The 17,562-nt window shown below is 44.7% G+C and overlaps 1 protein-coding gene across 13 annotated transcripts; it reads left to right on the forward strand.

The window, feature by feature from the left end:
• The first annotated feature begins 219 nt into the window (after positions 1-219).
• Positions 220-15,465, forward strand: SFPQ (splicing factor proline and glutamine rich). Of its 13 annotated transcripts, XR_013958256.1 has the most exons (13): positions 220-1,402; positions 1,664-1,852; positions 1,949-2,250; positions 2,364-2,459; positions 3,796-3,992; positions 4,282-4,366; positions 4,664-4,781; positions 4,997-5,045; positions 5,125-5,246; positions 7,834-14,243; positions 14,430-14,501; positions 14,995-15,064; positions 15,383-15,465. XR_013958256.1 is itself a non-coding variant. In XM_080632312.1 (11 exons), the coding sequence occupies exons 1-10, from the start codon at positions 641-643 to the stop codon at positions 14,139-14,141; spliced, it is 1,941 nt and encodes a 646-aa protein (XP_080488438.1). In that variant the 5' UTR covers positions 222-640; the 3' UTR covers positions 14,142-14,165; positions 14,430-15,465. The 13 variants fall into 13 exon arrangements, 2 of the variants coding, with proteins under 2 accessions (XP_080488437.1, XP_080488438.1); XR_013958254.1 differs by having other exon boundaries at positions 14,430-15,064; XR_013958255.1 differs by having other exon boundaries at positions 14,995-15,465.
• The last annotated feature ends 2,097 nt before the right edge of the window (positions 15,466-17,562 follow it).

The raw sequence follows: 17,562 nt of genomic DNA on the forward strand, positions 1-17,562 counted from the left end.
GACACCCACTTTGTCAGCCAAGGAGACAGCATTAAGAGCATTGACAGGGAGCTTGCTTTTCAACCACAATGGAGTGAAAACGACCTGTGTTGCCACTACCCCCCTTGAATGAGTACGTAGGGTGCTTTACATCAAATTTGCCATCAGCGCCGGAACCAGGGTTGCCGACTGTGCCGGAAGCACACCAATGGCTTTACTTCAACATACATTGATTTGACATTGTTCGAGCCGGAGCCTGTGTGGGCTCAGCCGGGGGTGCCCTAAGGCACCGCGCCCCCGTCCGCTCTGCGGGCGAGCGGCCCCCGAGGGTACCCGGCCGTGTACAACGCGGAGCTGCCGCCGGCCCGCACTCAGCTTCCCGCCTGACTGACTCCCCAGGCAGCCAATCGGAAGTCGGATGTCTTTCGTGACTTCGCCTCCCGCCGATCAAACTGGCCAATCAGCACGCAGGACGTTAACGGATAGCCCCATCGGCGGTTAAACGAGCCAATTGACAGAGGGCAGGGTTCCCACCAATGGGATCAAGGAGTTAGCGGAGTAGGGACACACGATTGGTGGCTCCAGCAGTCGGTCCGCGCCGCCGAGGCCGGCGGTGCAGTGGCGGGGCGGAGGGAGTGGCTTCCGGGGGCGGGGAAGCTATATGAGGGGCGGACAAAGGCGGCGGCGAGGCCCTGCAGTTCGCCGCCATTTTGCGCAGCGGGCTCTGAGGAGTGGCATCCGCGGCCGGAGCACCTCTTCTTCTCTCTCCACCATCACCATGTCGCGGGATCGGTTCCGTAGCCGTGGCGGCGGTGGAGGCGGCTTCCACCGGCGCGGCGGAGGCGGTGGCCGCGGAGGCCCCAATCACGATTTCCGCTCTCCGCCGCCCGGCATGGGCATGGGCCAGAACCGGGGCCCTATGGGGGGCGGCCCGCAGGGCCCGGGCGGCCCGCCGGGCGGAGGCCCGAAGCCCGAGCCTCCGAAGCCGCCCGCGTCGACCTCTGCTCCGCCTTCCTCGTCTTCTTCGTCAGCCGCCACCACAGCGGGGCCTGCCGGCAGCCAGGCCGGCCCCGGAGCGCCTCCGTCGTCCGCGCTGCCCTCAGGGCAGACGCCGCAGCAGCAGCCCCCTGTGTCGACACCTTCCTCGACTCCTTCCGGCCCGGGTGGGCAGGCGCAGCCCAAGCCGAGCCCCAGCCCTACCCCGGCCGGCGGCCCTAAAAAAGGACAAGGACAGTCACCCGGCGGCGGGCCCAAGGGACCGGGTGGCCCCCAGCAGGGGCCCGGAGGGCCGCACAAAGGCGGGCCGGGGCACCGCGGCGGACCGGGCGGAGACCAGCGGGGCCGCGGACAGCAGCACCAGGGACAGCAGAGCCTTTCCTCGCAGCAGGGTCCGGCCGGCGGCGGCGAAAAGCTCTCGGACGAGGTGAGTCATGGCCCCTTCCCCCTCCCCGAGCCATAAGATGGCGGCGGCTGCGCTGCTCAGCCGCCATCTTAAGGGGAGGAGCGCGGGGGGCCCGGTGGGGGCGGCGGAGAGGAGCGCGGGCGGCCCGAGCGCGTTCCCTCAGTACCTGCGGACCCCGAGATCTCTGTGGCAGCGCGGGTTATATCGTTGGCACTCCGGTGTCCTAGCGGGATAACGCGGCATCTTGGCGGTGATGGCTCGAACTGGTCTGCTTCTTTATAGGGATTTAAAGCAAATCTCTCTCTGCTGAGGCGACCCGGGGAGAAGACCTATACTCAGCGTTGCCGCTTGTTTGTCGGGAATTTGCCTGCTGATATAACAGACGAAGACTTTAAAAGACTGTTTGCCAAATACGGGGAGCCAGGAGAGGTTTTTATCAACAAGGGGAAAGGCTTTGGATTCATTAAATTGGTAGGCTTTCGTTCTGTTAATTTCACCCGTTTAATTACTCCGAAATAGTAATTTATAGCTTGGTTTCCTAAAACCGGATCTTAAAACTTCCCTTAGGAATCCAGAGCTCTTGCAGAAATTGCGAAGGCAGAACTGGATGATACCCCCATGAGGGGTCGTCAGCTTCGTGTTCGGTTTGCCACCCATGCTGCTGCTCTCTCAGTGCGTAATCTTTCACCCTATGTGTCCAACGAGTTGCTGGAGGAAGCGTTTTCCCAGTTCGGTCCAGTGGAAAGAGCGGTTGTGATTGTAGATGATCGAGGTAGATCAACAGGAAAAGGCATTGTTGAGTTTGCATCAAAGCCAGCGGCAAGGAAGGCCTTTGAACGGTGTACTGAAGGAGTGTTCTTGTTGACAACGTAAGTATTTTACGGTTGATGAGTTTTAGCTGCAAGCTGACTAAAGCTGTCAGCTATTGGTTGTTCAAATTGGAGATTCTGATGGGAAAGTAAACCGAGTATTTTGTGTTCAGCACTCCTAGGCCAGTTATTGTGGAACCATTGGAACAGCTGGATGATGAAGATGGTCTTCCAGAAAAGCTTGCTCAGAAGAATCCGATGTATCAAAAGTAGGCACTATTTTTTGGTGTTAAGCGTATGTAGATGATGTACGTAGTATTGTCCTGGGCTTTAAAGGAGATGGAGTAGTGTTTCAGAAACAGGCTTTGAATTTTGGGTAGTATTTTCAGTTTTTGTTGGGTTTTTTGTGGTAGTTTGGCTTCAGATAACGTAATGTACAGTTTCGCTTAGTATATTCACTAAGCATTCGCGATGCAATTTCCTACATTGCATCACAATGAAACAGTAAAGGCTTCAATAGATGCTCAATAGCAGGTGGTTTTGGTATAGACAGCGAAGCAGAGTTTAGCTGTTTGCTCATCCTGTTGAGAACTGCCATCTCATGGTATATTTCATATTGATGGTCTCATAGAGAACTTATACACGGATGTTTGTGGCGTGAAATGAGGAATTAAGTAAAACTGTAACTCATTCAATGATCAATAAAAACTAACTGCCTCCAGGGTTGCCTCAGGAAGCTGACCACTGAGCATAAAAGAGTAGATAAGAGTCTTCAGAAATAGCAGGTTTAAGTTAGGATATGTATATTGAACCTGTTTGTTGTAAGAATGCTTTATTTTTGTGGATCATAAAAGGGAGTGCAGGGAGAGATCCAGTCTGTCTTGTCTGTATGAAAAAGTGTTCAGAATTGCTAGCTTTGACCAAAAATTAGGAATGGTTTAGAGGCAGTGTCTTTGAAAACAGTGCACATTAGTATGGTGTTACTAAAATGCTGAAATGCCTTACATTGCTAATGTATGGAAAGCTTTTGAACTTCCCAAGTTTTGTTCCCTTAGTTACTGAGTCTTTGACTCCAGATTCTTTATATGACAAAATGGATTGTTGGCCCTCGGGCAGTTTGAAAGCTGTTTAAGTTAAAGTGAAGATTATTACTTGCCTTTGGCATGTAGTGCTTTGGGTTAAGCTGGCACTGAAAAAATCCATCTCTCCATGTCTTGCTGTTATGAGCAGCTCTGTATACTTGGGTGAAAGGCTGTCTTGTTTGAGTATTTGGCCATTGACAGTTGCTAGCAGTGAAAGGAAGGTAAGATAAACATGCAGTAGAACTGCAAGTGGGAAGATTTGCTTGGGTGTGACAGTGCAGAAGTCTCCATCATTGCTGCGGTAGTCACAGGATTTACATGAAATGCTGCTGTTTAAGTGTGTAAAATGCTGCTGCACTGTTACCAGCATTCTCTCACAAGTCTTCTATCACAGCACTCTTGAGGTCACATGTTCAGGGCTCCTTTGCTGTTTCCTGATAATCCTGCTATTCTGCTTGTGGTTTTTTAATTGACCTTCAGATTCCAGGTTTTCCCAGTCTGAATGAGCATCTTTCTTTTGCAGGGAAAGAGAGACTCCTCCCCGCTTTGCTCAGCCTGGCAGTTTTGAATTTGAATATTCCCAGAGGTGGAAATCTTTAGATGAAATGGAAAAACAACAGAGAGAGCAAGTAGCAAAAAACATGAAAGATGCCAAGGACAAACTTGAAAGTGAGATGGAAGATGCTTATCATGAGCATCAGGCAAACCTCTTGCGTCAAGGTAATTGGCTGTGAATTCTAGATCATCTTTTTGCTTTCAGTGCTAGATTAAATGGCTGGCTGATGGTTTCATGAATAAATTCATGCTTCCTCTGCTAACTTGAGAATTTTAGGCTTAAAGAGCAACTGATAGTTTCTCAATTTTCATTTAAATGAAGTGTTGTTACAACCAGTGACACTTGGGACATGGCTGCCTGCCATCGTGCTGCTGAGGCTGATCTCTCCCAGATCTGAGTGTAAATCTGACATGAGTTTGTGAAATAGCTGCTGACAGGGCTTCATTTCTGCAGACCTCATGAGGCGTCAGGAAGAGTTGAGACGTATGGAAGAACTCCATAATCAAGAAATGCAGAAACGCAAGGAAATTCAGCTGAGGTTGGTTTGGCTGTCATGGGATTTTTCTTTTTCATAGTTACATTTGTTTCATTATTTTTTTTCCCCAATTACTTATATGGAGGTTTTTATTTTTCAAGAAACACCATCGCTGCTTCACTTTGTGCATGAGAAATTGAACTGCAGTGTAAGTTTCTCCTCAAGAGCTTGAGCATCATAGAGTATCTCTTTTTGCTTAAGTGCAATCACTTGGTGCCTTTTAAATTGCTGATGCAAGTGGTGTTGATGAGTGAATGTGTTACACTCCTGGGTTTTAACAGTCTGCTTTGGGGTGATTAGGCAGGAGGAGGAGCGTCGCAGGCGAGAGGAAGAGATGATGATACGTCAGCGGGAGATGGAGGAACAAATGAGAAGACAGAGGGAAGAGAATTACAGTAGAATGGGTTACATGGATCCAGTAAGTGAAATCATGATGTTTTTTGGATACATTATCATGTTCAGGAATTTTTTGGATTTATTTTTGAGATTGATTCATTTTGCTTAGCTTAGATAATGTGTTGCCTTTGTGTAGGTGAAAGGGTAGTAGTTGGCTGTACATGTGCTTTTATTTCCTGAAAAGGTATAGACTTCAGTAGTTGGTTACCTATGCTGAAAGTTGTTTCTTCTGTGCAGAGGGAGAGAGACATGAGGATGGGTGGTGCCACCACAATGAACATGGGAGGTAAACAATTTTTCAATGATTACTTTTTGTGGCTAACTTAGAAAGTGTCAGAATATGATTATGTATTTCTCTTCCTTAGATCCTTATGCTTCTGCAGCCCAGAAATTCCCACCTCTTGGAGGTGGTGGCGGCATAGGTTATGAAGCTAATCCAGGAGTTGGCCAAGCAGCCATGAGTGGTTCTATGATGGGAAGTGACATGGTAATGTATCCTGTGATGGCTTTAGCTTAGCACAAGGGAGTTGTTGTGGTTGGGAATCGAGTTCTCTACCAGTATTCGGATGGTTGTGTAATTTCACTGTTAACTGCTGGCTTTCTTGTCAGGTGTTTAACATGAAGACTAGAGTGGCAGTTTGGTAGATTAGTTCTTAACCATTATGGTAGTTTACACAGTCGGAAGTTACTTGGAAGTGAATTCAAATGTGCTGTTCAGCATATTTGCAATTAACTGTGACTTCATTGGACTTGGGAAATTCTGCGTCACTGTCGGGCTTGGAAGGATTTTTTTATAAATTCTAGTGAATGGCAGATTTCATGATGGAAACACATAATGTAGTTTTTCAGTAATTTCACACTCTGTATTAATGGGCAAGAGAGATTTTTGTTCTTTCCAACGTGTAACACTGCATTTATTTTGGCCCTTCCAAGCCTAGTTAGGGTTGATGCATGTTGGTATGGATATGTTATTTCCAAAATCTGCGCTCATGTCTATTTAAGCAGCAGATTAACTTAAGTAATCAATGGTAAACAGCATATCACTTACTCTGTATGCTGATGTTTGCTATAGAGGAGCAGAAATGCTGGGGTTTAGCTTCAGGCCTGTTCCAGTGATCCTTGACTATAGCCATTTTGTGATTCCTATCTCACAAAGGAATGATAGCCCATTCTTTTCCCGTGTTGGGCATGACTGTGTAGGTAGTTTGATAAAGCTGCAGCATATCTCACCTTCCGAGATATGTTTCCGAAGTGTACTATTTTTGACACACTATATGTGTGACTGGGCTTTGAGCCTGCTTGGTGTTATCACACTGAAGCAATATGAATGTAGGTTAAAGAAATGCTTAATGGGTAGGGTGGAAAACTGTTGGCTTAGGTGGCAATATGACTGTGCTTTCACCCTCCTGAAAGGGTGTATGCTCTGTAGCACAAGCTGAACTAAATGATTTTTGGGTGGGTTTAGGCCTCTGGCTTAATGTGGTGAGCTACCATAGTAGCTTGTCAGGAATCTTCTGTTTTTTGGGGGAACCATATCTTTGGAATGATAACTTTTCAGAGCATCAGTGATTCAGTAGACAGTGCCGTTGGCCTTAATGTATCTAATCTACTGATACTGAAGCAGATCCTAAGTTTCCCGTGAGCAGTCAGGCAGTCTGTGGTGAATGCTGCATACAATCATGGTACAGGTGCATGCTGAACTTGTGTAACACTTGAAAACGTGCAATGGTCAAAAGCTGTGACAGTAAGATGGTTTAACTGCCTTGAGTTTCTTAGGATGGGGATCTCTGCCGCACAGTGCTGTCACAGTTACTGGGCCAGTACTTTTTAAACAGAATTGGAGAAGAGCTTAAACTGCCATGAATTAAGCCGAAAGAACCTAGGTAATCCTTCCGAAGTTCCTTTCTTGGAAGGATTCAGACTGACTTTCAGAAGTCAAGAACTTGAGGTGTGAATTTTCAGTTGCAGATACTTTTTGTAACAACCAACCTACCACTGTTCTATACTCGGTAGTGGGAAAACTTGCCTGAAATGAAAGTTTAAAGCTATCTTTGAGTTTATAATTTGTTAGTTCTATAGGTTGAATGTTGATCACACCTACTCAGTAACTAAATGAAATACATGCAACTAGAGGTACTAGTAAAAAATACCTGAAGTCTCTGCTTTATTGCAGGGTGATGTAGCTTTTACATCTTGGTGTGAAACCTTTCAGTGCTGTGAAGTTGTGAATTTTCCAAGAGCTTGTGGTGAAGGCGGGGTGGGAAGGGAGATACTGGCTAGATGCACGCAACCCTTTGTGCAGAGTTCTTAACTGGAAACACTGGATAAATAGCTCTTTGAACATGTTTGTGTATTTTCCAGCAGCAGTTCCGAAGTGTCCTTTGCTCGAGCATTGTGGTGGCTAGGTACAGCTAAATCACTGGTCACGAGCTTTTTTCACACTTTTTGTTTTTCTTCTTGCAATCCAGTAGTGCTCACAATCACTTTTGGTTACTGCCTAAGGCCTCTGCAGTTTAGTCAGCAGACCCGTAGTCTTAACCCCATCTTGAAAAGCACATGGTCTCTATTGCAGCACATGCCATTAACTGGTGAGTAGGCATTCTGTTTACAATGACATTTTATGAATGTCAGCCCATACTTCAGTGAACTGAAGATACGTTCTCTGGCTAGGCTTATTTGGAAATGACAGTGATGGAATCTAAGCTTTTACTGCACTAAAGGTGAGAAGTTTGCAAGCTATTTGCATTAACTTGATTGAAAATTGCTAGAGCTCATTTGGAAAAGTTGTTAATTCACATCTGCACTAATGCTTACGTTTCTAGCACTGCAGGGAGGATCTGTTCTTTGTAACAGATGTATGAGAATGCATCAAGTGGGAACATACCTCAAGGCATGTATTACAATAAACTAATTTTTAAATTACCCTTTTTTCCTTTCTATGTTCCCGGTACCTGTGGATCGGCTCAATGGTGATTGTATCGACGAACCTTGACTACGGAACCTTCTAAAAATATATACTTAACACACAATGGACATCAACTACCTATAATGAACTGTTAATTCTGTTCCAATAGCGTCCTGAGCGCTTTGGGCAGGGAGGTGCGGGGCCCGTGGGTGGCCAGGGTCCTAGAGGAATGGGGCCTGGAACACCAACAGGATATGGTAGAGGGAGAGAAGAATATGAAGGCCCAAACAAAAAGCCCCGATTTTAGATGTGACCTGTAGTTTCATTCCAGTTTGTTTTTTGTCTGTCTTGTTTAGACACCAACTTTTTAATTCTTGCATTTTAGTAAGAAAGCTACGTTTTTATGGATGTTAGAAAACTTACTGACCTAATATTTGTAAGTGGTCTGTTTGGGCGAGTACAATTTAATTATGTAATGCAGTGTTTCAAAACAAACTTAGCTGTTTTTTTTGATGTATAACGTCCCTAACTTGATGGCAGTGTACCTTGTGCCACTGAATTCCCAAAGTGTACCAACTTTTTTTTACTGTGCTTCAAATAAATAGAAAACTAAATGTAGTAGCTCTTCTTGCCATTCGTGGTTAAACATAATGAGGCTAAAAACCACACCTTCCGCAGTAAACTGAGAGTCTTGAGTAGAGGTCAGACTAGACCAGGGTGTGAAACTGCAGGGAAGAGTGAGATCTCTTCCCAAAATGCCTCTCTCTTAAGATTGGGTCAAATAGTAGCCTAACTTTGCTGTAGGTGCAGATCTCTTTTTGAGCATTAATTGTGCTGCAATAAGGAAGCAAATGGAAATCTTGCAAGTGCTGCAAGATGCTCTAAATTGAGCTACACTGCAAGCAGTGCAGTATGTAACGATGTTCCTATTTTAGCTCTGGATAATGGGTGGTGGGATGGTAGCACTTACCACCTTGGCAGTTACTGCTTGGAATCTTTTAAAGACTTTAAGCAGAAGACTAGCAATGGTTATTTTAAACTAAATTGATAGAATGACTTGTATTGGCTGACTTCCTAACTAAAGGATTGTTCATGTGATATTTATATGCTCTTAAGCTGTTTTGAGATTACAGGATCTGGCCTTGCCTTCGTATTGTATACTTACCTGAAACTGCTTGGCAAAAAGACCAGAAGTGTTACTGTAGTGATGAAGGTTAACTTGCTTATGTCCTCATGCTAACTGAGTGGACTAATTTGCCTAGTTCAGAATACAATCATTTGTTTTATGGGGACTGCAGGAACTGTTCTTAAATCGTGTAGCTGGTGGGCAAATCCTAAAAACCTGTATGTAAAATACAGAAATCGGCTTGCTTGCATGATGGTTATTGCTCTTATTATTGATGTTTGGAGATAATGCATCAAAAGTAGTGTCTGAATCTGGAGTTTAAGTTAATACGTCACAGTATGAATAAACTCCCTTTAAGGTTTTTTTGTAGAAGATCTGATGAATTCATTAGCTCGCTGTTCATTTTATTAAGCCCCAGAAGAATTTCAGAGCATTCTGGACTCATTGATAAGGTAGTTTGTTTGGTTATTATTGCATTGTACCAGCTAAGCTGGGAACCTGGCTTCCCAGTGTAAAAGACCTTGGTGTTAAGCAGGTTGACATATCCTGCATTGGCACAAAGTAGGTAAACTTAGTTTGGCTGTACCTTCACGTGATTCCCCAACTACTGAGCATTCTGTGAGTAGCTTTAATTCCTTCCCAAGATCTTTCCCATTCCTTGTGCTGAGCATTGGCTTATTCTAAATTCTGTACTAAATTTTCTCTGTGGTTAAAACTTGGTTTCAGATTGCAGTATTTTAGAGTGCAGGTGATCCCTCTTGAAGTACTTGCTGCAAGTGCTATTACTCCTTAACTGAAAAAATAGCCTGTTGGGAAGTGTTGATACCAGGTAACACCGACTTGAAATATCAAGTGCACTAAAGAGTGACTCAGCTTGTTTGGTGAATGCTGCTTATTTTCCCAGAAAAGTTTGGGGGTTGATAATGAATTGCTCTTCAGGAAATTCCCGATTGGCAGTTCCTAAATGGCATAGCAGGTATTTGGGAGTACTTGTATTGGATACTTAGTTTAAAAATCAGCAGTACCGATGCAATTTGCTTTATTGAAGTAGTATTAACCAATGCCTGTGTGTTGTGGAGGGTGTTCGTGGGACACCCACAGAAGGTGAAGGTGTCTGAGATGGGGAATTCTGAACATAAACGTTAAATTAATTTTTTCAGTTTATTTTTCAGATTACATGTCATTCTTTATTAAAGAGATGCCGGTGCATATCCTAAAGTATGTTCTTTTGTAGCTCTGTAACTTGGAAGAGTGAAGGATGCTGATGTCCTTGTACCTTAACAGAGGTTGTCTTTTGGTACCCCTGTTTTGTACGTAAGCTCCCGTTGCTAGGTATTAAAAATAGCTGAGTTGCAAACCCATGAGTAACTACTGAAAAATTTGGCAGTTTTCAAAACATCTGAAAGTTGGGTTAAATCTAGCTTTGTTGTAGCTGCAGAAGCAGAACTTCTAAAACAAGTTCTGCTTTGAGTTGCATGTATTAAAGAGGTATACAATTAACTAGCCAACTTCTTTTTCAAGCCTTTTTTTTAAGGTGGTGTCTTAAAAGCTGGCAAACATGTCAACTTTAAAATCTGCTAAATGTGGGAGGTGAGAAAGTTATGTTCCTTTGATCTGTTCCTCTGAGGTTCTGGACTTTTTTCATGAAACCAGATTTATATAATTGAATCTTTAAAACCATTTAGAAAAGTGCTTTGTTGGCCAGATCTGTTTTTGGACAGTCTGGATCACGTCACACATTTTTGTACTGGACTTGGAGGACATTGGCTTTTGCAATTTAGCTTGCTTAATCAAATTTGTGAGCCCATTTTGACACTTAGATCTCTAAAAACTGCAGCATGTAGAAAGTGGTATCGTTACACAGAGATCTTCACACTTTGATCAGAAATAAATGCAGAATAATCTTTATCTTCTGGTGTAGACGCATGACACTAATCATTTATACAGCTGATGAGAAACTGCAACTGCTTTTGAGATTTTGTGGTATTTTTGTGGTAGAAAAATTCTTGGCTTCTCCTTGGCAACCATTTACTGTGGCAGCAAGTTTTTGCTGGAGTTTTGAGACTGCAATTTACACTTATAACTAGTGGCCTGCTACATAACTGCACTTAGCCAGCATTTCTGCAGTTCATAACTGTGAGGAACGTAGTACCACAAATGGCAATGGACATTAGGACCCGGATGTAGTATTCCTGCTTGCTCCAAGATTCTCATTGCCGACTGCGTACAGGTAGGTAACAAGCAATATAATATAACTTGGTGACTTTCTATGTAATCTTATACTGTGGGTATTCTGACATCACACTTCTGACTGTGGAATTACAGTGCAGCACTCTTCATACCTGTATGTTAAGCTTGCATCAAAGCTCTGCGTGGTTTTCGGTTTTAAGCTTTGTCTTGTTCAGAGTCAATAAGCAACTTACTGTGATTCTTAGATAAGTATTTTCAGACCCGATTCCTTTGTACATACGACTCGGCTTGTGTGGATTTTTCTTAGTTCTGATGTAATGAAGATACTCTTGGATGAGCTCTGTGGGGAAGAGGGAATGTGATCTTAAGCTCGCTTAACCTAGTCAACAGGATTGACTGTTCTCTGTGCCTAGAAAAGGACTGTTTAAACTTTCTGCAATGGCAACATGGCCCATCTACAGTGCATCCCTTTGTAGAGTCTTGGCTCATAGGAAATGCTTTAGTAATCACTGCTTTAGCCTTGTGTGCACTATGTGATAGTCACTTTCAACTTGCTAGGAGTCAGCTTTGAGACTGATTTTTGGAACATTTTTGAGGCCATACGAATAAGTGCTTGAACGATGATCGCTGTGAGTAGCTTATAGAGCTTATTGGACATCTCAGTTGTCTTTTTGACAAGCATTCATCTGCCTTTAACTGACAGTGATGGGATTTTGTATTTCTGCTTTGTAGAGTCATCTTGGTAGTGTAACGCTGAATTTCATTTTCATCATTCTTGGGGATGTAATTCTAAACTCTTAATTACTAGAAACACAGACTTTAGTGCTCCAGAATTAACATGTTTCCAGACATCCAGATGTGCTGATCTCCAGCTCTTTTGCATTAGCTCTTGAACCTGAATTTTGAGATCCCTTGTTTCAGCACATGATCTAGCTCTCTTTGTCTGATGTTCAGTTTATTTCAGAGGTGTTGTAACGTGTTTTCCTGCTTGTTCTGCAAAGTTCTGCCTTGCATACTTGTTTCTGGTATTATTGTCACATTTGGACCTTTCTGTGTTACCTTCCAGGCAAGACTTGCTGCTTGAAGAGGGAATCTGCTGGCCAGTCTTGCCATCTGCTGTGGCTATCCTTTTATGTTCCACTGAAAGCTTGAAGTAGCAGCTGCACTTTACGATAATAACAGCAGGTCTTTGGTTACACCACGGCAAGTGTAGCCCAACTCCAGCTAGTCAAGCAGTGACATCACTTGTCACAAAGTCAGTTTGGCTTTTTGTGATGGCTTACTCTTACCTGTGACTAGAATTGAGAAGCAAAACTGATGGCAGTATGTGAACTGTCGTGTAGCAAAACTGAATTATTGATCCTTAAGCCAGTGCTCAGATCTGCCTAGGGTTTTTTCCCAGTGTGCTCTGGATACTTGACCTGCAGGAATGTCGTGGAGGGGCTGTTGGCACATCTGCCCTGTCCTGCGTACTTGAACTGGCAGGTTTTTTGACACTCTTGGAGCAAGCAGTTTGGGACTGAACCATGGGTCTCATACCAGCTCTGACTGCAGTAATGAAACTTGGTGTGGTAGTTAACTTAAAAGCAATAGTCATGTCTGCTCTAAGTCAGTCTGTAACAAGTGGGTACCAGAAATGACATTAAAGTGCTTGCATTGTGTTTCATCTTGGTTTTATCTGTGTGTGAAATACACTTTTTCTCAAAAGCTTATCTGAAGCTCAGAAGTGTGGTGTCAGAATACATCTGCGTACTGCTAGGCCCTCAGATCCAGATACTGGTGCTGTCAGGAGAGAGCACAGCGTGTATGGGGGCTTCACTGTAACATTAAGCATACAAAGTGTTGATTTGCTTGCAGTTTTCCCCCATAGCTAAACACTGAGGCCTGTGAGTAGTTTTAGGACTCAAGCAGTAATGGGGTTGCATGTCTCTGTTAATCATTGCCAGCTGCAGTGACATGATCAGGAAGGCCAGTGTTTCGTTTCATTATGTTCAATGAGGCTAAGCATGTTGGAAAGGACGCATAAAAAGTATGCTGTTGTGGGTAATTCCTTGGCTTCTTCCACTACTAGCAAGTTTGAAATCAACTAATTAGCTTCAGATTTCTTTTCCTCTCCATACCAGCTAGTGGGGCTGTTAAATAGCTGCTTACTGGAAAAGGAAAAAAAGGGAGGATTGGCCTTCTCCCACCTCTGTCATTGCTGCTAGATAATGATTGACACGTTAGGACTTGGCTGTGCAGTCCCGCAGTGGTCTGTGAATACCCCATCTCTATAAATGTTGCTTCTGAACACCAGTACTGAAGAGCTAATTGGGGAGGGTTGGGAAGAGCGTGGCTAGAAGTGAATCTGGAGTGTTAAAAGGATGCACAAAGATATAGTATCCCTTATGCATGGTGTTTGTTGCTATAGCATAGAAAACAAAATGTGCATACTATACCTCTGCTCCTGAGGGCCATGATAAAACCCAGGTGGTGGGTTTGAGACTAAACTTCTCCCTGCCCGGTCGGATCACATTGTGACTTGCCTCCTAACTAGAGGTGTGTACTGCATCCCTTGGCTGCTCAGCATTGCAGTTTGCCCTCATCTTAGCTACAGTAAAAGGCTGGGTCTTCAGAAGGGAAGAATCTGTTGCCGAGGACCAAAGCAGTAGACTCCATGTTAACCTCTAGTGTCTTCCTTTAGCTTTTGAAGCACTTCTAGGACTATTGAACCTAAGGGCTGTTAGGAGTCCAGGGACATTGCCCTCCTTCATGAAGGGGAAGAAAGAGGGTGTTACTACAGGAGACAAACTAGGGTAAGAGTTGAAGTAGCTTGACAAAATTGTTAATACCTTCACATAAGGGATAGTATACCTCTGGCTGCCATCAAACTTCTTGTGCTCAGACTGGTGATTTACGGTTTGTGCTCAGACAAGGTGCAGTTCTTGAGTCAGCTACCTGCATATTCCTTCATCTCTTCACAAGTGTTTAGGTTAGCCTATTTCTGCCCCTTATTCTTCCACTCAGTATTTTGGCATAATTTATAAATCCCCCCTCACAACTAACGAGTCCATGTATTTTAAAACTTATTTTTAAGTTAGTATTGAAATGGTCAGAATTTTCTGTGTGTTACTATAGTAACTTTGGTTGTTATCCTTTAGGTGAAGATGAAAGCTGAGTGAAACCGGTGTGCTCATCCATGGGAAGTAAGCATAACTTCTGGTCTTGTTCTGAGCGGGTGAAGTAACGAAGGCTTCTGGGCATTGACCTTCACCTTTGAATCGGTGAATATTGAGAAATGGGTACAAGTGAATACTTGGTACCTGTTGTCAAGCTGTGGGGTCAACCACCTGCACTCTGTCTGGGCTTGGTACCTTGGCAGCAGTGGTTAAAATACCTGTCTAGGTGTGGATTTGTAGAAGAGGTTTCATAAGCACTGTGGGGGGATAACATGTGAATGTTTCTTCCAGTTCAGGAGCCGAGCATGAGCACATCCAGCATGATGCCCAGTGGTACATGGAGGGACCAAGAGATCAAGAGAAGTAAGTAGTTAGTGTCCTTCTACTGCTGTGGGAGCTCAGTGGCCCAGCACCCTGTGAGGTGTTACATAGTTCTTGCCTGGAATTTGCCCTTGATTAGTCTTAATTTTATACAAAACTTCTGAATCTTTCTTTTGTAGAGCCAAGGATATAACCATTGATCAGGGCTTTTCAGCCCTGCAGCATCAAATAAACTGTCCTGAATGCTGTTGATGGTCAAACAAATAACTATTTCTGTATTCTGGCTTCAGTGAATGGGATGGGTGATTGTCAGCAAGTTAAAAAGAGCAATAGAGCAGCTTCCTCATGTGTTAATCCAACTAGAAGCTGTTAAAAAGCAACTTTAATATTTCAGTGAACGTTGAACTTTCTAAATAACCTGGAATGTAAACTTGGCACATACAAGAGCATAGGCAGATGGTGATTTAGGGAAATAAACTAACTTGGAGCTGGAATTAATGACCTTTTCCCTCTGATTTACCACTAAAACTACAAGGGGGAACTTCAGATACTTAAAATCTTGTGTGAGAAGCAACATGCAAGGTACCTTAACTCACGAGTCACAGGTGAGTAACAGATACGCCACAGTTGAACCTGTGAGATGCAAAGCCAGTGAGATTGAATCATGTGTGACTGGTCACTGCTCCTCTTGTTCTTAGGGTAGTAAACACAAAGCTCTTTCAGATCTTTGAAGTGTATGAAGCAGATGAAAATGTGAATACTGTTTGTTTAATCTCACATCTTACACGAGGATTTGTGATCCTCGGGAACACTTGATGGGTGCACGGCCCATTGTGATGTGCTGATTCTCTTTCTGTGGCATGACGTGTTATCTCTGCTAGCATTGTTAATGCTCTTCCTAATTGTGTGCTTTGCACTTGCAGATGAAGATGAAGTCTGAATGCAGAGAAGAGGAGCCAGGAACATGCAACTTCCAACAATAAAATACTTAATATTTTTATAAGCAGTTCCTGTTTTATTGCAGAGTGTATTCAGTGAGTGAGCAAATCTGGCCAGTGCACTGTGGGTGAGTGGGGAATGCTGCTGCAGATGAGGCTGTGGAAAGGGAGTGCTGCCTGGGGAGGGCTGTGGTTGTTGGGTCCTGTGAAAGAGAAACCACTCGTCACCAGTAAGAACTGACTGATAAATACTGATACAGTATTTTTTCCTGCTGGGGTTGTGCCATGGGCTTATCTTGTAGTTAGAAAGCTCCAGTCCCAGGCTGGCTGCATTCCTGGGAGCGTGCAGCCACAGGCGTCTCTGCAAAGTGACTGCAGCAGTTCCGGTTTTTTATAAGCCACACTTGCACCTAAGGCACTTGAAGTATTCCTGGAAGTTTCACCCATTCCTTCCCCCATCTCGAGGCCTGTCTATTTAGGTCTTAGAATTTTAAAGGTTTACATGTGCCTGGTTGGGTTTTTAATAGTTTTCTTGGTGAGGACTCCAGTAACTAAACCTGAGATGCCAAAGTTGAGTGCTTTGGAAGCTGGGGAAGTGCTGGGTTTGGCTCTTGCAGCCCACACTACCAAGGTTCATGTTGCTTCATTTGATTCTTTGGACAGCTGTACTGCACTCATACGTAGTCCATGCTGTCACTTGTTAAATATAATCCTTCCCTTAAATCCAAAGTAGTTCAGTATGTTAAAATACACCAGTGGTAGCTCTGGCCATACAGCTGTGTTGTAGCAAGGTTTTGCCCTGCAGTGGCACAAGGAGTCATGAATGTTTGGCTGGGAGCTGCCTTGCCAGACTAGAAAAGACCAAAATAAATGGGATTTAATCTGGCAGAGTCATAGGAAATCCTTAAGGTTTGTCTGGGTGCCTGGTTCTGTGGGGTTAGTGCCCAGCTGGAACACAACTCACTTCTGCTTTAAGTTCCTTGCAAGGACCTGGTGCAGTAAAAGCTGCTGCCTGCTGCTTTTCATCCTGCAATCCCGCAGTCAGGTGTGGGATAACTGAGGAATTGCACTCTTTGATTGAACTCCTTTATGGCGTTATCTAGAGTCTGACAAGGCTCCAGCAGAAGCGGTTTTGTGGTTTCTCTATAGCTACTCTGCAAGGGGTTGGTTTTGGTGTCTTTGTCTCCACAGTCATTGCAGGCTTACACAGCCTTTTTTCCTCAAGTTCTGTTATTTTCCAGTAACTTGTCCCAGTTTCTTTGCCACTGTTGCAGCCCTGGGTGCTTCTTCTGTGAAACTACTCCAGCGTGGATGTGTTTCTGGTGTTCAGTGTGCTGAACTTCACTTCCTACCACTCTTTCACAAGGAAACGGTGTTTTGAAATGGGAGGTGTTTTGGGGAATAGTGAAAAGTCCTCAGATGCCTTTCTGTTGCTCGGATAGGGGATGGTGTGGAGGTTTGCCATCCACAGCTGGGCACCAGCCCGCGGGTTACTGTGACCTCCTCAGTAACTAAAAGCAGACTGAGAGCAGGTAATAAACATGTGGAGGGTGAGGGAGTCCTGTCCCAGCCCTGCCACCAGGTCCCTCTGCCGTGACGGCTTGGGGTTGATGAACAGAGAGCGGTGCCCCAGCAGCAGAGCCGTGGCCCCTGGGAAATGCAAGCAGGCTGAAGTGGTTTTGCAATGCTTACACAAACCCAACCTCTGCCCCGGCTGGGCTGGGCTGTGCAGGCAAAGCTGGGAGCGGCTTCCCAAGGGAAGGAGATTTCCGCCTGGATCAGTTAACAACAAACCTGAACTGCTTCCTGCGGGAGCAAAGCAGGACCCCACGCTGCAGGTGTCACCCATTGTTCTGAGCTGGATGTTGATTTTTCATCTCTTTATGTTGTTTTCTCTCTTCCCCTCAAGGGGTTTTCTGCTGGAGCTGGCCCTGCGCTGTTGCCATTTGTTGTTCTGTAGCACACAAGCCAGAGCTGGGAGCAACTCTCCCAGCAGAGCCCGGGAAGGATGCTCTGCCAGGAGCAAAACGAGTGCCTTCATCCCTGCAGCCCCTGTGCCAGGGTCGATGCTGGTGCCACACGGCATTCCCAGTGCCTGGAAAGCGGTTCCTGCTCTTCCATGACTCACTGGCATTAGCAGACTTTGCTCTGGAGCTACAGCACTG

Source organism: Psittacula echo (assembly GCF_963264785.1).
Source record: "Psittacula echo genome assembly, chromosome: 21".
Taxonomy (NCBI): Eukaryota; Metazoa; Chordata; class Aves; order Psittaciformes; family Psittacidae; genus Psittacula; species Psittacula echo.